The sequence below is a fragment of the Canis aureus genome, chromosome 22, assembly GCF_053574225.1.
Source record: "Canis aureus isolate CA01 chromosome 22, VMU_Caureus_v.1.0, whole genome shotgun sequence".
In the NCBI taxonomy this organism is placed as follows: domain Eukaryota; kingdom Metazoa; phylum Chordata; class Mammalia; order Carnivora; family Canidae; genus Canis; species Canis aureus.
Window position 1 is genome coordinate 619,742 of NC_135632.1, and position 21,044 is coordinate 640,785.

The window sequence follows — 21,044 nt, forward strand, 5'->3', positions numbered from 1 at the left end:
TACACTAGCCAGGTACTCTCAACTAGAAGATCATCCTTGCCCCCATTACCAGGATTCACAGCTTGATGCAGTGAGTGACTTCATTATATATATTTTTAAAGATTTAACGAGAGACAAGAGAGAGAAAGAGGCAGAGACCCAGGCAGAAGGAGAAGCAGGCTCCCTGCCCACAGGAGCCCAATGCAGGACTTGATGCCACATCCCGGGATCACGACCTGAGCCGAAAGCAGCCGCCCAACCGCTGAGACACCTAGGTATCCCATGACCTTATTATTTGATTTAATTTACTCCAGCAAGCAGACAACCTTGAGATACCAAATAACCTTTTAGATATTGATGCCTTTGATTTCCTTTCATTGTTGTGAACTATCAACAGTTAAATATCTTACATATACTCTGAATTGGGAATGAAGAAGCATAAATCACTCCCTGATTATTCAGGGAAAAGAGAAAAGCAAGTTAGCAAAACACCTGGAACTGTGGCATTTCGCTGTGTAGTAAGATGCAAGGTTTGCCTTTCTTCAAATTTCTTCCTCCCTCAACATTCTTTTTTCAACACTGAGTATGGAAAAGCTCATTTCCTCAAAACAGAGGAAGAAGCACCTGTTACTGTATTCATTCACAAGACAATACATCAGAGTATGTTCAGTAAACAATAGTTCCCAGATAAGAGGTCATAACATGTTCACTCAATGCATGAATGAATTCATTGCAATTTACCATATTAACATGACTGTTATGAATGTCAAAGCAACTTAAGAACTCAAACGATTACCGTAGCAACGTGAATTATTCCAACAGCAGGACGAATTCCAGTGGCAGTAATGCCAGTGAGACCCTATTCAAGCAATTCTGGTTTCATAAAAAGCTAAATGACATCAAATCCAACCATAATACCATTATATTTGAAACTGAGAAAGGGGTGCCTGGGTGGCTCGGTTGGTTAAGTGACCAATTCTTGATCTCAGCTCAGGTCTTGATCTCAGGGTCCTGAGTTCAAGCCCATTAGGCTCCACTTGGGTGTGAGGCCTACTTTAAAAAAAAAAAAAAAAAAAAGGGATGGGGCACCTGGGTGGCTCAGTTGGTTAAGCATCTACTTTCGGCTCGGGTTATGATCCCAAGGTCCTGGGATTCAGCCTCACATCAAGCTCCCTGCTCAGCAGAGAGTCTGCTTCTGCCTTGGCCCCTTCCCCTTTCTCCCGCTCTAAGTAAAATATTTAAAAAGAGAAAAAGTCCCGTTTGCAGGTTTTCCATGTTATAACCATACACTTCCTAACTACCACATATCCAGAGATGTATTATCACTCATGAGGCAATTAATCTATGCAGTTATTTAATATACTTCATTAAGGTTTTACTACAACTTAGGACAAACTTTCCTTTTTCCCCTTTTCCATTCCTTTATGATCTGAATATAGGAAAATATTCTTACCTCTTTGGAGCCAATGATACTGTAAAGAGTTAGCACAGTCTTGTGCCCATTTTAAAACCATCAAAATTTTCAGTATAGTGAGAACTAATTACTACCAACAGACTGATCTCAATACCAAGAAACCGTAAGATTACTGGTTATCACAAGGTAATTATGTGTATTGTGGAGAAAGATGGAAAAGAGCTCAAGTTTTTATTGCACTCTACTGAGAATGAAACCGAACTCCTACCTTGTTAGAAGGCTTCATTGCTATTGAAATGACAGGGTCAGGAACATGAATTGACTCCTAAAATATTTTTTAAAAGAACAGAGAAGAATTCTAATACAGTACTGTTTGGGTCAGAGATGGATTAATTTAATATGCTACTTACAAAAGAACAAAGGACAAATATTTGTCAACATTTTTAGGCTAGCCAATATATATCATGCTCTGCTTTGTATTAAATATATTAATATGACACATTAATAAGTGCATACACTTACATGATCTCTTCCCTCCCAAAATAACAAAAATAGTTTATTAACTGTTTAAGGCCTTAAGTTTATTGACACATTCACTTTAAACATAATCCTACTGAACCCAAATGCGAAGATGTGGAATTCCTATTGGCTAGTGGCCACATGTGCTGTTGCTGTCTTTTGATAAGCTACTTTAATCAAAATATACCATGACCACTGATTAATCAGAGAAAGGGCACTAGATTCTTTATACACGATACCTCATTCAATCAATCACAACTCTAACCAGCAGATACCATCCCCGTTTTACCAATAAACCATTAAAAGCTTGGAAAGAAGACAAAATAACTTGGATAGGTGGGACTCTATCAAGGTCTATTTGTTTCAAATCTTAAGCACTTCCCACAACCTCCAGTCCCTCACATTACTAATTACAAGTATTCAAAGAAGACCTTATACACGATACTTGTTTACAAACCACGAGCCTTCTCTAGATCCCACAGAAAACGGTATAGATTTTTTTGTATCTTAAATCAACATGTAGAACCACAGACACTAGAGAATATTTTATACCTAAAAAGTTAAATGACAAATTTATGAATTCATCACGTAACACTGAACTATTACAGTGCTCATCTGTTAGGGGTGGACCAGTTTTTAACATAAATGACCTACTCTAAATTCCTTCACTGCAAATTACCCATCCCCCTAGGTCCTCATATTCTCTCTTCACTGAATTCAGGAGAGGGACCACCCTCATGAACAGATGATCACACAGAGCACCTGCTCTCCTACCACGGCAAAAAAGGGAAGTGGATGAAGGGAATTCAAAGGCAGGAACTCTTTGAGCAAAGGCAGGAACTCTCCCTTTGGGATCCCTCAGTAATGAAAAGGGACCCTAAGTTCCATGGGGCAGGCTGTATGTAGTAGGTCAGATGTTCTAATTGCACCTTCCCTTTGAGTAAGGTTCTATTCTGTGATCCCCCAGTCTACATGGTACAGTTTTCGGGGGGACTGAGGCAAGGGTCCACTCTGTTAAATTACACTAAGTGTCAGTCCACTGGGATTAGCCTGATTATGGTGACGGGAATTAGAGGCATCAACCACGGGTAGGCAGATCTCAGGGTAGTCAGCGCCACACAGTTCAGGTGTAGCTAGTGGAGATTTTTCCCCTCCACGCTAAACCGTAGAGTACTGTGGAATTAAGAAAAACCAAGTAGGTTAGCTTACACAGAGCACTTGTCTAATGACATCCAAGGAGCCATGACAAATCTATACTGATGCCTGTGGAAATAAAACTTCTGTGACTGTTTTTCTTAAGTACTAAATGTGCTATATAAAAACATAGACTTTTAAAACTCAAGTGATAAACAGCTTTGAAATTAAACACATACCATGGAAAGGCCACTGTTATTTCTGTTTGTGAATGTGTCTCCACTAGCACAGTCAATGCCAAACAATGCACAGATGTCTCCAGCATACACTTCCTCGACATCCTAAATAAACAAATAACACAAAGTAAGACTTGCAGGGAATACAAATCGGGACATGGTAACTGAAAAGCAATCACACAACAAACACCTAGTACGTACAAAAACATGGCCGAGTCTCACCAGGAATTCCACGGAGAATGAATCCGCTAGAACCAATGTGATACCCTAACCCAACCAGGGCAAGATACATCTTGAATAGGGCCTCTATTTGGACCACACCTCAACTGACAAGACTTTAATGGAAACTCAGCTATGGCATCCTTACGTGGAGGACCTGTAGTCCCGACAGAACACGTCTCTCACTTCTAAAGTTATTTCTACACATCAAAAAGGATGTATTCCATGTGCTGCCACAGTCAAACAATGAGTTACGTATGACAAAGACGAACATGGAAAAACTGCAAAGGGAAGTTCTGAAAACAAAGGCAGGAGAATTCAGCCCATTGTACTTAAAATAATCTTAATTTTTCACAGATGCAAGCAGTCATGTAAACACAGGAAATTTAAGAACAAAGCACTGGTGCCTCTTAAGCTTCCTAGTTTTTGTCCATTTATACTGACAGTCCATTCATAACAGCTGTGGCTATGAATGAGCAAGCGTGCCTGAGCCTCTAACCGTCCCGCAGATGTAAACATTAGCTTCTGCTCATAAAAACATCTGTGACAATCACTAATCCTCGACCATGCCCCCTGCTGCCTGTCTCACAAAATAGCAATACCATCCAATTCTGAAAGACTGCTTATTCATCTTCCAGGAGAGAGAGAGTTATGACTACCACATATTTCTGAATGGTGTTAAGATTTTGCTCAGGCTAATCAACCTCTCCAGGAATACAGAGCTGACTTGGGAAAGAGCAGGAGGAAGAGACCACCTCATACACTTGGCATTTCTACCAAGGCCTAACCCTAAAGGATCACAGAGAAGGCTAGGACAGATTCAGAGCTAATTCAAAACTTCAAGCTGTATGCCAAAGTTTATTTCCTTGATGAGATTTGAGAGGTTTTAAATCTTCAGATGGATTCTAGCACCAACACGGTCCTTCTGAGGAGGCGTTGGTTCTATAATAGGAATAAAGAGCTCTAAGGCTAATGGGGCTTTAACGTGGGGCCATACTTCTGAAAGTAAATTCCCTGAACAATGTGGAACACTGTGTGAACTGATTACTCTCCATTACCTTGGAGAACCAGTTTCACTCTTATACTCTTTGTAATAACTCTTGAGAAAGATGCTGAATCTTGGGTTCTAAGTTGTAGGGAACTGTCCCTTTTCCTTAACCTTTGCATTGAGGAAATATAGCTAATCACAAATAGTGGTAAAATGTATCCTTAACATCTGCTAATTTAGCCCACACCAAAGTGCTGCGTCAGAATTACAGCACATCTAAGCAAAAAGGAAGACATTAGGAAAACTCATTCAGATAGAAGCGAGTTTCTTATGGAGCTCAGGAAACAAAGAAAGTAGATCTACTTCATTTGCATCAGAGAAATTTCTGATTTCCCAGGAAGGACCTATACTTGCCTCCATCATGTCAGCATGCATGCGAACCAGCCGCTGCACCCGCACTTTCTTTCCTGTCCTCGTGTTATAGATGGTGTCACCCTTTTTCAGCTCTCCTTGATAATTACGGACATAAGTTAACTGTCCAAATCGCCCAGCCTAAAAGTCAAGGTTGGGTAAGGCAGAAAGAAGAAAATAAAAGAAACATAAGAATCAAAATTAAGAGAAAAACTTCACAACAACCGCCAATTATTCTTTGCAATTTCAGCAGTATACTTTAAACACGTTTTGAAAAAAAAAAAAAAAAACACGTTTTGATTTATTGTCTAATACGCTGAAACACCAGCTCTGAGTTAGTAACTCATTAACATGAGTTAAGCGGTTGTTGTTTTTTTGGGTACTTCTTGACTCCTCTGAAATAGAAAATAATTTTAAATGTGTACGGAATAAGCAAATATCCTTTGGCTTCTAATATTATTTTATAAGTTCGGTTTAATACAGTTAAGATATAAAACTCAAGTAAGTTATTGGAAAGACAACAAAAATGTAATTAGAAATATTAAGAGTGTACTACATATCTTAAAAAAAAAAAAACTTTGATAAGCACCCGGAAGACTATATAAATAAGCATTCTTTATTTTTTATTTTATTTTTTTATTTTTTTTAAGCATTCTTTAAAGTAACTAAATATAGGGGATCCCTGGGTGGCTCAGCAGCGATTTAGCACCTGCCTTTGGCCCAGGGTGTGATTCTGGAGTCCTGGGATCAAATCCCACATCAGGCTCTCTTCCTTTGCCTGTATCTCTGCCCCTCTCTCTCATGAATAAAGTAAAAAAAAAAAAAAAGAAAAAAGAAAAAAGAAAAAAAGGTAACAAAATATAAAATAATCAAGGATCATTTCCTCCTTAATACTAACACCAATCAGGGCAGCCCCGGTGGCTCAGCGGTTTAGCTCTGCCTTCGGCCCGGGGTGTGATCTTGGAGACCCGGATCGAGTCCTGCGTTGGGCTCCCTGCATGGAGCCTGCTTGTGTCTCTGCCTCTCTCTCTCTGTGTCTCCCATGAATAAATAAATAAAATCTTGAAAAAAAAGAAGATTAAAAAAAAAACTAATACCAATCAACTATGTTTTAAAAGTTGCCAATTCTTCCTATATTAATTTATAGGTGTAATAGCAATAGCAATAAAAATCCCAAGAGGAATTTTTAAACATATGATTAATGATTTTATACTTCATTTAGAAAAATGGATAAAAATAGAAATTTCTGAAGTATTATGACAATAAGAAGCTAACCATGACTGATATAAAAACATATTAAATACTCCAAACTTAAAAAGCACAGAAGTAGCACAAATTAAACTGAATAACCCACAAAGTAAAAATATCTAAAACATAGAATATATTGTCAAAAGATGATAATGACAAAAGGTATGACAATGGAAAAATAGAGCAGTGTTCAAAAACCAGTAGTTGGGACAACTGGTCCTCTATTTGGAGGCAGAGGAGATACATTTAGAGTGCATCTCACGGCATAAGGCAAGATAAATTCCAGCTGCATTAACAATGAAAAAAAAATCCCATCATTAAAAAAGTAGGAGAAAACATATATGAAATACATACAAAGGAGAGGATTTCTAAGGTTAAACATGAGAGAACTAAAAATGACTGATATATTTGACTATAAATTTTAAACTGCTGATTGTTTTAAAAAAATCTTTATTAGAGAAAGATCATTCAAATAAGTAAACATTTTGACACTAATTATAATAAGAAATGAGAGAATTACAAAAGAGGAACTGCATAATCAATATTTGGAAAAATATTCTTACCATTAGGAATTTAAAGATATGAAATTTTTTAAAAAAGAAATTAAAGCAAGATTAATTATTTTCCCTTAAAAAACTGGTAACAATTTTTAAATAATAATTCAATGCTTATAAAAATTCACTGAAATAATACATTAACTCTGAGAGTATGAAAGAAATCTGGCAATAAACCATTAAACATTAATTCATTCCATTCTTTTAATTCAGTAATCACCATTCTAGGAATCCTAAGAAGATATTCCTAAATGCGTATTTTTAAAAGCTTTACATATATAAATTGTCACCACAATGTTACCTGTACTTTTTAACTTAAAATTATTTTCTCCTTTTAGACGTAAGAAGTATATTGTAAAAATTTTAGAATAAAACAAAGCTCTCAAAATATAATCCCATCCCAGAAATAAGCACTTTTAACACTTCTAACTTAATCATCTTTCTCCCTTAAAACATGATGAATAGAAGCCAACAACAAACTAACAAAAAGTATTCCAGGTACTCGAATCTTGGTTTCTAATACCATTCTGGATTAAAAAGGAACAGAACCAAGGCATCTACAGAAATGGTTGCTTCTAGGGCAGAGACTGGGAGGATAAGCCTGGAGGATCCTGTACTATCACAAAGTGAGGAAATAGTCAAAATATGGGAGAATGTCTAAAGGATACAGGAGGCAACTAAAAGAGCTCCAACAGCCAAACCTGGCCAAGCTGCACAACAAAATAATAACATTCTACTCATTATACCTCAAAATATATATCCGTGAAGCCATACTGATAATAAAGAAATAACTAAATAAAAATACAAATGAGGGAGAGAAGACAACTCTCCCATTTAGATGAATCCCAAATAAATTAACTGTGGATACTACTCTGTCAAGGAGATGGAACGTAACTCCCCACAGCTTACCTGTGGGCTGTGTATAATAACTTCCCTCTAAAGAGGCGGTATGGAAAGATGGGAAGGTGGAGCAACTTTCAGAGGAGGAATTTGCAACAAAGTCATTTTGTATTAGGAAGACACCTTAAAAGAAAATTTCTACACATAGCAATTAAATACATTACAAAGCAACTTACCTCCAATTTAAAAGCCAGGCCTACAAATGGGTGGGAACTGTTTCTTTCGGAGTTCATTAAGATTTTGTTTTGCTCTTTTGAGTCACTTAAAAGAAATGCAAATCTGTGAGATACATTATTCGATATCTCTTTTATATCAATTTGTTTCATCAGAGTATTTCTGAGAAAAAGCATATAGGTTAAGTGCTAAACATTTCTGACCTCACATAGGTGAAATTTCACGGAAAGACATTAGTAAGAATAACTTCTCAGGGCTTAGTTACTACTTTATGACAACACCAGAGCAGACTAAAAACACAAAAAAATGGTATAGAAAGAAAAGAAAAATCAAGGAGAGCTTTTAAAAAAACTGTTTTTTAATCTTTACGGTTTTGGGGGGGTTTTGGTGTGGTTGAAAACAGCTGGTGCCAAATGAAAAAATTTACTAATGATGTAAACCTTGGCAAATAATAAATCATACTTCTAACTCACAGAATATGATACAGCAAGTGGTATAACAAGTAGTTTTCTATATGTCAAAGTGTTACCTAAATAGAAACTGGAGATTGATTTTTATAAATTGGATGGGGGGGGGGGATCCCTCCACAAGCACAACTTAATCAAAAGAACTGTTCTTAAATTCTTTTATAATTTATATAGAAATATATTTTAACACTGAAGCACAAAGATTCAATTTCCAAGACTTACTCCTCCTGATGGAGAATAGCATAATTTTGGACTTCAGATGGATTTGGGAGGTATTCTAAAACAGCATCTAAAAGAGGCTGAACTCCTTTGTTTTTCAATGCACTTCCCAAAAAGACAGGAGTAAATGACCTGTTTAGAGTAGCTCTTCGGATTGCACACTACAAAAGAAAAAAAAATTAATAATTAGTTAACCGTAAAAAAAAAAAAATTTGTATTTCAAACCAATTACAAGCCAACACGTGAATAAAATAAACTGATAGTCTTTGGAGTAGGGGCTATAGTGGGGACCAGAGTTAGACGCTCTATAACTTAAAGTCAAAATACAAGAAAAAAAGTTTCTTTATCAGGACTAGGAAGCTATTTACTGTGTAACAGCTTTCAACACTCTTGGAATGTTATTAATTTTCAATATGACAAAAAATATATACACATATAGAAAAATAGGCACACATACATAGAATGCATAAACAGTAAGTTAACAATTACGTAAAACGTAAGGAAAAGTAATACACACACACATACACACAATCTCTGGAAAGATACACTAAAAACTATTAACTGGTAACCTGTTTTAGGGAAGAGGCAGAGAATTAGGCAAATAGGAAACACATGGGAGATTTTTTTTTTTTGCTGAGTACCTTCATATACTTTTAAACGTTCAAAGCCTATGGAAATATCTATTAAAAATTTTTAATTAACAGATTTGTTTTAAGTAACACATAAAGGGCATCCCTGGGTGACTCCGTGGTTTAGCGCCGCCTTCGGCCCAGGGCGTGATCCTGGAGTCCCGCGTCAGGCTCTTGGCACGGAGCCTGCTTCGCCCTCTGCCTGTGTCTCTGCCCCCACCCTCCTCTATGTTCATCATGAATAAATAAATAAAATCTTTGTAAAAAATTAAGTAACACATATACAGGAAGCCAAGTAGTACAAATCACTCATAAATTAAGAGCGATGAGAGTAACAGGGTCTAAAATAACAACCTCCGGGTCCTACCCCAACCCTAGTGCAGAAACTATTAATGTGTCCCAGGTGTGTTCCACAGGTGGCCCTCCTGGCTAAGCAGGTCTCAGAGAGTGAGCAGTAGAACTTTAGGTCTTAGAAGCTGGAAGAAGTCAATAGCAGTGGTGTGGCCACAACCTGCCACAGAAGAAGCAGCAGTATGGAACCAGTATACAATTATTTTTCTGTCCTCACGAAAAAAAAATAGAAAACTAGTCATCTAAAAAAAGCTTAAAGCAAAAACATAACCACAATTTCTAAACATCACCACAATGGAAAAATAGGATAACAGCTGCACACAATAAAGGGAGTATAGAAAAGGGGAAAATATGCATGGCAAGAAAGCAATTCTGTTTGAAATTATCTTTTTTTTTTTTAAGATTTTATTTATTTATTCATGAAAGACACAGAGAGAGAGAGAGAGAGAGAGAGAGAGAGAGTCAGAGACACAGGCAGAGGGAGAAGCAGGCTCCACGCAGGGAGCCCGATGTGGGACTCGATCCTGGGTCTCCAGGATCACGCCCTGGGCTGAAGGCAGTGCTAAACCACTGAGCCACCTGGGCTGCCCTGAAATTATCTTAAAAGCTTGTTTTTGCTGTCACTAGGATCCAGGAATGGCTAGGTCACTAACCACTTCAGCTACCCTAAGCCACAGGATCACAACCCTGACTTTCCACCCCTCCCTTATATGCAAGTATGGACATAAAAGAATCTTACCAGCTTACTTTACATACATTAAATAGAGAAACACGAAGTTCGGAGATAAACAAAAAAAAAAAATTATAACTTTCCTAACAGCAGTCTAACAAAAGCTTTACTTTTCCAAAACTTTCCCTTGTTTTCACAAGAATCGTTTTCACCCTTGAAAGTTGTTGCCTTTCCATTGTCCCTAATATGTCCAACAATACAGAAAGTACACCCATGCATCATCCGCAGAAAACAGTCAATGTAGCAGCACGGAAACAGCTGTGCTTGGAAAGGCCTGTTTACAAGGCTGGCCCCCAGGCTGGTGTCTGGGAACCTGGATTTCAGGAGGGTTCCCAGCATTCCCAGAACGGAGAATGGCTCACTGTGCGTACAATGTCTGCACAAACAATGAGGCGTATGCTAAACACCTGCTTTCCTCCTGGGAGTGTGTTATTTGGGTACATGCTAGGTAGAGGAGGTCTGTGACTGGCCCCTAATAAATCCTAGGGCACAGAGTGTCTAATAGATGACCAATAGGTATAGTCACAACTCTCTGCTGGAGGAATGAGGCACGGCATGACCCCACTGGGAGAGGGCTCTTACACAGGGTTTCTTCTGGACTTCACCTCAGGTGCCTCTTCCCTTTGCTGATTCTGCTTTGTATCCTCTCGCTGTAATAAATCAGTCATCAGTATGATGATGTGTTGAGAACTCGGAGCGATCCTCATGAATCACTGAACCTGGGAGTGGTGTAGGGGACCGCTGACACATTGCCCCGACTCTGTGTTGGGGCTCCCAGGACACAATGCTTGACCTGTATCTTCCTACATAGTTTATGAAAGCTAAAGGACTCAAGTCATGAGATACAAAGTAAGCATCCTCAGCTTCAGTTAGCTTCTTTCCTTGTGCATTTGATCTACTACAAACCCCATGAGTGCAAGGTCTTACACACAGTAATTATCTGATCTCCGATAAGATAAATCAGAGTAGTTTGGCAAAATGAGTATTATTAGTTTTTTTTTTATGGTAAAGCAAACATAAAATTTATCATTTTAACCATTTTTAAGTATACAGTTCGACAGCATTAAGTACATTTACACTGCTCTGCTACCGTCACCCCTATCCACCTCCAGAACTTTTTCATCATCTCAAATCGAAACTCTGTACTCTATTCTGTAACCCACCCCTCTGGCCACACCGCTGGTAACCACTATTTCTGTCTCTAGGAATGATAACTGCTCTCAGTACCTCATATAAGTGGAATCGTACGATATTTGTCCTTCTGTGTGTGGTTCATGTCGTTTAAGCATGTCTCCATGGTTCACCCATGTGACAGTATGCATCAATCATTCCTAAGGCTAAATCAGTCAACTATATGCACACACTACTTTCATTTATCCATTTATCCACAGTGGGCATTTGAGTCATTTCCAGCTTTTTGCTACTGTCAACAGGGCTATCGACACAGGTATACAAATAACTATTTGAGTACCTGCTTTCAATTCTTTTGGCTATTACCTACTAATGGAATTGCTGGATCCATATGGTAGCTCTAGGCTTAATTTCTTGAGGAATAGACATACTTCTTCCACAGTGACTGCAGCATTTTACATTCCCATTAGCAATGCACGAGTTCCACACTCTCTACATCTTTGCCAACACTTGTTATTTTACTATCATTAACAGAAAAAAATTTGTGTTATTTTTTTTTTTTTAAATAATGACTATCCTAGTGGATAAAGTGAAATCTCATGATTTGATTTGCCTTCCCTAATGATTAGCAATGCTGAACATCTTTTCATGTGCTTACTGGCCATCTGCGTATTTCCTACGGAAAAATTAGCTATTCGAAAAATAAATACCAGTCTTAGGCAGAGATCATCTTTATATTTTTAAGGAGCTAAATGGTCAAGTGAAGAAATCTATACAGCCTTTTAAATAGTACAACAATACAAATATCAACATTTAGTCTGTGAACATTTAGGAGCTCTGTCACTTAATCTTTTTCCTGTAACAGTTCTATATTTATCTTCTTTCTTCTTAAGAAGTTATGCCCAAGAGGTTGGATGCTCAAATATCCTTTTTTAAAAAAAACTATGACTCCTTTCCCATTGTATTTTTTAAAGATTTTATTTAGTTATTCATGAGAGACACACAGAGAAAGAGAGGCAGAGACCCAGGCAGAGGGAGAAGCAGGCTCCATGCAGGGAGCCCAACGTGGGACTTGATCTCGGGACTCCAGGATCACGCCCTGGGCTGAAGGCGGGCGCTCAACCACTAAGTCACCCAGGCATCCCTCCCTTCCCCATTTTAAGATGTTACAGAACTCATTACTTAAAAAGTATTATGCCATTACAAGTATTTTTTGAAGACAACAACAACAAAGGCGCCTGAGTGGCTCAGTCAGGTAAGCATCTGCCTTCAGCTCAGGTCACGTTCCCAGGGTCCTGGAATCAAGCCCTGAATTGGGCTCCCTGCTCAGCAGGGAGTCTGCTTCTCTCTCCTGCTGCAGCTCCCCCTGCTTGTGCTAGTTCTGTGTCTCTCAGTCTCTCTGTGTCAAAAAACAAAAACAAAAAACCAACCCCCCCCCCAAAAAAAAAACCCAACAATGTTAATTTACTCAGATTTCATTAATAAAACCCATGCATACAAGCATCATGTCTCTCTCACAAACAATAACAAAAAAACTGACCTTTTTCTTATTTATGTGAGACTTATTTTGAGAGCACTTGCCTTTAAATCAGAAACTGAGGGGATTTTTTCTTCTAGGAACATCTCACCAAGTTGCTCATCTGAATTGGCAACACATTCAATCAGCTCTTGCCGGTGGTCAGCTGCTGCTGCCCTGAATTCTGCTGGAATTTCCCCATACCGAACAACCTGACTAAGAAAAGAAATGGTTTTACTACTTGAAGGATATTCAATCAAACGTTATACAGCACCAATGAAAAAGATAAATCCTAATGGCTAAACATTTTTTAGATGAGAAAGAATTCTGATATATTTGCATTAAAATGGCAAATAAGACTAATGTAGATCTTTAAAATTTAGATGGAATAGTGGACAAAAATACTTAAACAGGCAAATTGTAAAGGTTGTACTGCTAGTAAATGTAAGAGCCAAGATTCAAAGCCAATCAGACCCCAAAACTCATATGACTCTTGAAAATTCTATCAACCAAGTTAACCACAACATCAGTTGCTAACAGGACCAGGGACCTGATTCTATTTCTTTCCACTAATAAACCAAATCACACAATTTTAACATAGAATAATTTATAGTAAAAAAAAAATGTTACTAAATATGACAAACTCTTCCACCTTAACCCAGGTCTCTATTCCTCTAGGGGCTGAATAGGTAAGAATTACAAATAAAATATACACAACTGAGAAACGGATATACTTGATATGTTAAAACATCAGTCTCAAAGGTTTCAAAGTATTTCTTTAAAAATGAAAACTAAAAAACAAAACAAAAAAAAAATAAAATAAAAAAAATAAAAATGAGGGATCCCTGGGTGGCGCAGCGGTTTGGCGCCTGCCTTTGGCCCAGGGCGCGATCCTGGAGACCCGGGATCGAATCCCACGTCGGGCTCCCGGTGCATGGAGCCTGCTTCTCCCTCTGCCTGTGTCTCTGCCTCTCTCTCTCTCTCTGTGACTATCATAAATAAATAAAAATTAAAAAAAAAGATTTAAAAAAAAAAAAAATAAAAATGAAAACTAATGCCAAAACAATAAGCTTTTCAGAAAACACATTCCTAAATTTAAAAAGTAAAAGAAGCCAACTGCAAATAGGAAATAATTCTTATTAACCCAAAGAATGCTCTTAACAGCCTTCAGATCATAATTTCATCGTTTCTGGCAAGCTCCCTGGTTCTTAGCTTTCCATGTCAGAATCAGTTGTGGAGTCATTTTGATATGTATATACCCAGTGGTCTAAGGCTGGGAAAGGGGGCAGGTATACTAAGAAACTTCCTCTGTGGTCGGAGCACACAACAATGTTGAAGAGCTTCTACTTTAGAAGACAAATGTGTGCTCTTGTGACTTTGGGGAATGAGATTTATTCATTCATTTACAAGTATTTTTTGAGTCCAAGTTCTAGGGCTGGGGATAGCATTGAATAAATTTGATAAAGTATCCCGGTCCTTTTGGGCTTTACCTTCTAAGAAATAGTGATACCACAGTCACTATCATCACACAAGAAGTTAGAGAAACGCCTCATCCACAAGACAGCCTACATCCTTTCCCTGCCTACAGGACAGCTGATGAGGATGAATATACAGTTAACTAAACACCCTTCACTCAGCTGCTAGACTAGCAATCCCAGTTTCACAGCAGAGAAAGATACCCTCTCAGGAAGTATCTCTGGAGAAACTGCTTGGCTCTTGGGGCCATTCTTCACAATAAAGGACGACTTCCCATATTGTCCAAAACACTGTCCCTCAAAATGTGATCTGCAGATCTACAATGGCAGCATCATTGGAAATGCAAATTCCAGGCTCTACCCTAGATCTACTGAATCAGAATCTTCTGGAGGAGGATCCAGGAATGTGTTTTAACAAGCTTTCAAGGTGATTTTTCTGAATGTCAAAGTTTGACAACCCTGGAAAATTACAGTTTTTTATATGTAGAGGTCACTCAAAATGGATTGATGGATCAAATATGTCAAAAAATTAACAATTTGCTTCTTACATTATCCAAACCACATTTGTACTATTTTTAACTGTGTTTACATATTATCATTTAACTTTGTAATCTCGGATAGTAGATAGAGCAAACACTCATTATCCATATTTTCTTCCCAGTTTTTTTTTTTTAAAGATTTTATTTATTTATTCATGATAGACAGAGAGAGAGAGAGAGAGAGAGAGAGGCAGAGACACAGCCAGAGGGAGAAGCAGGCTCCATGCCGGGAGCCTGACACAGGACTCGATCCCGGGACTACCAGGATTGCGCCCTGGGCCAAAGGCAGGCGCCAAACCACTGAGCCACCCAGGGATCCCTTCTTCCCAGTTTTTGTCACAATACCCAGGACATAGCAGCTGCTCCACAAAAGTCTATGGAATCAACAAACGAATAACTGAACAAGTGGAAAAAGATAGATTATTACCCAGTGGAAAAAGATAATTACCCACTGATGGCCTTTTACTATACCATGCATATCATGACATAAATTACCCAGAAAGGAACATGTTCTCCCCCTTGGAATGAATACTTCGCAAAAACAGAAAGCAACTAGAATTAAAGGCATTAAAAAACAAAATCATTTTGAAGTATATTCCTGCAGCCACATATTAAAGAGATGTTTCCTCTATGTTTAAAAAAATCATCCTTTTTCTTCTCTTTGATGTTTTTTAAAATGTAAAATAGTAGTAACATTTTTTTAACTTACCCAAAGTCTCCATCAAAATAGATGGCTCGTTCCTCAATAAGATCTATTATACCTCTAAAATCACCCTCCAAACCAATGGGTATCTGCACAAATGCTGCATTATGATTCAGTTTAGACCTGAAAAATAAAAATACATGTTTACCTCTTTTTTCTTCCTTAAATCCCTTTGAAATGACAAATAAAAATAAGTCAATGGCAGATGTTGTGGAAATGAGAGGGGTATCATCAGGAGCTCAGAACAGAAAATATAAAACAGCTGGGAACAACTGAACTCACCATTCCCAAGAAGTCAATACCCTATTTTGGCAACAAAAGAACTCTAAAATAAGTATTTTCCCATCAGATCCCCAGATTATCCTGGATCAAAACAGAAGGGGGAAGAACAAGTCAACAGTGGTTGGTCAGAAAACTAAAGGATAGTGGGATCACCTTGCCTATCTCTCATTCTTAGATTAGCCGAGTCTAGCAAAGCTGAGTACAGCTATCTGAAGCAGAAGTTCTTATAGAAGAATTCTTAGCATGCAGGTTAAAAATCAGACACTCATCATCAGCCTGTACCCTCAATCAGGCACGACCACTGAAGGGATTCATTGGCAGGAATTCTCACTCAAGAAGAAATATGCTCTAGCTACCATTGTTTCGTCTAGAGTCTAGGCCCCCATCTATAAGTATGAACAGGTAACTAAGAATCACCAAATCTCTGAAGGGTACCAATAGCTTGAAAGAGAGTGTGAGCTCAAGAAACAGTACTAACTTCTAAGGAGTTACTTAAAATGTAAAGAACTGAGAAGTAATCAGCTCTGTTAATGAAGACATTGCAATAAAAGAGAAAGCTTAGGAAATTAATTACATAACTGCAAAAATATAAAAAAGAAAAACAGGCAATAACTGAAGGAACACAGATGATTATCAGATTAGAGAGCCTGAAGACTGACCTCAAGAATTCTCTCATAAGCCAGTCCAAAATGAGAACAAAATGTAGGAGAGTATGTGGTAACGTTAACACATGGCAATGAGATCCAGAAGTTCTGAAATGTGTGTAATTAATAGGAGTCACGGAATGCAGGTAAAAGGGAGTAGAGCAGAAAAAGAACTGCAGCAGTCAGATAAATGCTAAAAGATAATCTTCCTGGAATTCAGACAAAGCCTTGGTGGGAACGGTCCATCACTGCCAAATACGAGTAAAACATAAGCAACAAGGACAAAAAGTAAAAAGGTTTTGTTTTGCCAAGGAAATGCACCCAATGAAGAAAAACCGTCACGCTCCTATCCTGAGGCACGTCACTGCAACAGTGCACACGGTAGTACTGGCACTGGAGGCTCTTCAACACCCTCTCTCTCGTCATCAGACACATCACTTTTGGAACCTCCACAACCACAAACTTTTTACACATCTACAAAAGGTGAAAAGTGAAACTTCCACTCTTTTCAAAGACTACGTGAAATCTAAAGTATTGGGCAAAGTGTAAAGTGCTACAACCACGACTGAGTGACACTGGTACAGAAAGGAAGTGCTACTGTTGTTTAGTGAGTGTGTTACCATAGGAACCCAAGGGAATACACCACACTACTCAAGGGCAGTAACTAAAATTCTTTAAGTAAAGGTTAAAACAGAAGATCTTCTAAATACATAAAGTACTTTCAGAATGTACATTAAATTATTACTTCTCTAATCATAGCCAGTGAATTACCAGATTGTTTTATTTTTTTAAAATTTAATTTTTATTTAAATTCAATTAGTCAGCATAATGTACATACTTAGTTTCAGAGGCGATGTGCAATGATTTACCAGGTGCATAGCACACCCTGCTCACACACCACATGCCCTCCTTAGTGCCCATCACCAACGTAGCCCATCCCCCCCACCCCCGCTCTGATGACTTCCCGTTCAGTTTTCCCTCCTTGCCCCTATGATCCTCTGCGCTGTTTCTTGTATTCCATGTGAGTGAAACCATATAATTTCTTTCTCTGATTGACTTATTTCACAGCACGGTGCCTTCCAGTTCCATCTACGTCAACGTAAATGGGGGTATTCACTTTTTCTGATGGTTGAGTAATATTCCATTGAACATATTGTTATATGCCATACCTTCCTTATCCATTCATCGCCAAACTGTTTTCTGAACTCACCTTAAACCTCCCTAAAATTTATTTTTTAATTTTTATTATTTTTTAAACATTTTATTTATTTACTCATGAAAGAGATAGAGAGAGGCGCAGAGACACAGGCCGAGCGAGAAGCAGGCTCCATACACGGAGCCCAACATGGGACTCGATCCCGGCGCTCCAGGATCACACCCTGGGCCCAAGGCAGGCGCTAAACCACTGAGCCACCCGGGCTGCCCCCTCCCTAAAATTTAAGCCACGTTTCCCCATTTTACAGAGAACAAAGCTGATGAGATCACACCACAAACCAAACTATTGACCTCAATGTTTCTTTACTAAGGTAAGTCAGTCACTCACGTAAATACTCACGTAAATTTTTAGAGAAAAAAAATTTTTTTAATGAAACTTAATGACACTGAATTAGCTGTACGTAAGGTTTCTTATCCAAATCATGACAGCCCCTCCTGTTCTTTGTAAGGTTCAGTACCTCATTTGCTGCAGGGCCCTGGCTGGGTTGGAGCCCATTCGGTCCAATTTGTTAATGAAAGTTAGAAAAGGAACGTTGTAGCGCTTCATCTGACGGTTCACAGTCATGGTCTGGCACTGCACCCCTCCCACAGCGCAGAGAACCAGGACGGCACCATCCAACACCCGCAGGGCCCTTTCCACTTCTATTGTGAAGTCCACATGTCCTAAATGAAACAAAGAAGTGTGTGAGGCTCTTACAGTATGAATTTTTATAACATGCACGATTACAAGTTTTTTTATAATCTCAGCACATGACCTAAGTCTTCTAATTAGAATGGATTTCTTGTAACCGCCGTACCGTTTACTCACCGTAAGGCCCAGGGGCCCATCTCTTCAAAGAACTACAAGGGCACAGGCAACTTTCAATCAGCTACAGCTTTTAACAGGCAAGAACTTTCCTACTCACAATTTATTTGCACTATTTTTTAAAGAAACCACATAAGGATGAAGTGCTCTAGGTCCCCAGTCAGATTTCTCTAACAGGATTCATCGTCACACTTTGGAGTATTATTTGACACTCAAAAATGAGCTGGGTCACGGTAAAGAACTACACGTGCTTTTGTCAGAACAAGCTGCCATAAAACCAAGAATTCAACTCACCAGGAGTATCTATGATGTTGATATTGACATCTTTCCACATGGTATAGGTGGCCGCTGACTGAATCGTGATTCCTCGTTGTCTCTCTAGTTCCATGGAATCCATGACGGCACCAACTCCGTCTTTACCTTTCACCTAAACACAAGCACAGCCACTCAGTGCCCTGTTCCAGCCTCCCGAGAAGGAAAGAAATCTTTACGGAGATGGAATGAGAACACAGATAGTTAACGACGCGGTTTTTGGAGAAGGCTGTCGTCAGACCATATCTTGTGAAACAAAAAGAAGGGATTACGAGTTCTGCCCTCTCTTTACCGCCTGACCCTCTTTCCATTGCTGCTCCCAGGAGCTGCTAACACAGAGCAAGCACCTCCGTCTCAGGGCCGACCTTGCGTCCTCTGCACTGTCCTGCCCACCAGCCTGGTGCTGGTCTTTTTCTATAATAGGCAGATGCTCAAAGAACACATTTTTTCCTTGCTCTACGACATGTGGATTTTGACGCCTGGGCGGGAGGGATTTGGCTTTCAAAATATGTGATTTAACAAGATGACCTTCCTCTAAAGAAACGGACACTTAAGTTACCCAATGATGTGCCAGTTTCTTTTAGAAGCATTCCAAATGAAAAGATTCTTTTTTCCTGATCTGTGTACTTTCTAACTACTAACATCGTACTAGACAGTTTCAAACTCTTTTTCCACTTAATATAAACATCTTCCCATAACATCAAAAAATATGTAAATACTTTTTTTTTAAAAGATTTATTTAAATCTTATTTATTCATGAGAAACAGAGAGAGAGAGAGGCAGAGACCCAGGCAGAGGGAGAAGCAGGCTCCATGCAGGGAGCCCCACGTGGGACTCGATCCGGGGACCCCGGGGTCACGCCCTGGGCCCAAGGCACTGCTAAGTTGCTGAGCCCCCCAGGGCTGCCCTGTAAATACTATTTTAACAGCCACCGAAGAATATATCGTAAGACATAAGTTTTTAAGTGAATTAACAATGTTCTATTAGTTTCAGGTGTCCCTAAAAGACAACCTCCCGAGGCCGCCCTCAGCGACGCTTCCGGAAGATTCCGCACAACACTGCAAGCCAGTCTGAGTTGTCCCTTTGTCACAGGACTTTCGATTAAAGCCTCGGGGTAACACATCTTTTCACCTTTCGGGTTTCCTGACGTTCATTAAATCCTAACCACGCAACGACGAACACCGAGCTCTAACCAGCCCGGCCCCAGCCGCGAACCCGCACCTCGTGCATCTTCGCGATCCTCCCGGTGTAGTAGAGCACTCGCTCTGTTAACGTCGTTTTCCCGGAGTCGATGTGAGCGGAGATCCCGATATTCCGTATCTTTTCATTCGGAATCACTCCTGATGAGCACCATCGGCGGGCTTTCCAGTTGGCCTGAAGAATAAGTCAATAAATCAATAAATCAATTAGCCGATAACTCAGATCGGTGCAATTTCCGTGCGCGTGAGCGACAGGGGAACAGAGCCGGGACTGGCTGCTATCTGTCCGCACACCGACTCCGAGGGGATTCCGAGGGGCACGAGTCGGGGTGTGAGACAGCGGAGCCCGGGCCGGAGGGCGGAGAGGACCAGGCCTCCTCCCCATGGAGGCCTCCCGACCCCCCTCCCGCCCCATCCTCCCCCTCCCCTCCCCCATCCTCCCCATCTCTCCCCCCTCCCCCTATCCTCCCCTCCCCCACCCTCCCCACGCCCTCCCCCATCTCCATCCCCTATCCTCCCCCTCCCCCTCCCCCACCCCCTCCCCAACCTCCCCTCCCCCATCCTCCCCACCCCCCTCCCCCATCCTCCCCATCCCATCCCCTCCCCTCCCCCCGCTCACCGCGCAGCCCCGGGCCCGAGCCCCGCCCCCGGCCCCGCGGGCTCCGCTACCTGCGTCCTCCGCCAGCCCAGCGCGCCGGGAGCCCGCGGGAGCGGCCCGCGCCCCAAGGCCACGGCGGCCGCGGCCCCCAGCAGCTTCATGGCGCGAGCGCGGCGGCCGCGGAGAGGTGAGAGCTGCCGACGCCGGAAGTGCCCCCGCGCGCCGCCGCCGGGCCGAGAGCGCTTCCGGGGCGAAGGCCGCGGGGCGGGGCGCGCGCGGGAAGGGAAGGCACTTCCGGCGGCTGGGGGCGAGGCGGCCGCCGCTCGGCGCCCCCTGCCGGCCGGGCCCGGAGCTGCCGCGGGGCGGGAGGGCGGGGCCAGAAGGTTCCGACCTGGAGCGTCCGCTCCGGCCGGAGCGCCGCCGGCAGGTGCAGGTGCAGGGGCGGGTGCAGGT

General features: G+C 40.5%; 1 protein-coding gene across 4 annotated transcripts in view; it reads right to left on the reverse strand.

Moving 5' to 3' along the window:
* Positions 1–20,805, reverse strand: part of GFM1 (G elongation factor mitochondrial 1) — a 53,557-nt gene extending 32,752 nt beyond the window's left edge. For all 4 annotated transcript variants that reach the window (XR_013360786.1, XR_013360785.1, XM_077864553.1 and 1 more), the window contains exons 1-11: positions 20,663–20,805; positions 20,016–20,168; positions 18,777–18,909; positions 18,136–18,340; positions 15,543–15,659; positions 12,885–13,035; positions 8,466–8,623; positions 7,779–7,863; positions 4,904–5,041; positions 3,286–3,387; positions 1,662–1,718 (exon numbers count right to left, since the gene is read on the reverse strand). Coding sequence is in view for 2 of the 4 variants with exons in the window: in XM_077864553.1 (XP_077720679.1) it covers positions 1,662–1,718; positions 3,286–3,387; positions 4,904–5,041; positions 7,779–7,863; positions 8,466–8,623; positions 12,885–13,035; positions 15,543–15,659; positions 18,136–18,340; positions 18,777–18,909; positions 20,016–20,168; positions 20,663–20,752 (1,389 nt within the window). In the remaining 2 variants the exon portion in view is untranslated. The remainder of the gene's footprint in view (positions 1–1,661; positions 1,719–3,285; positions 3,388–4,903; positions 5,042–7,778; positions 7,864–8,465; positions 8,624–12,884; positions 13,036–15,542; positions 15,660–18,135; positions 18,341–18,776; positions 18,910–20,015; positions 20,169–20,662) is intronic.
* Positions 20,806–21,044: the final 239 nt, after the last annotated feature.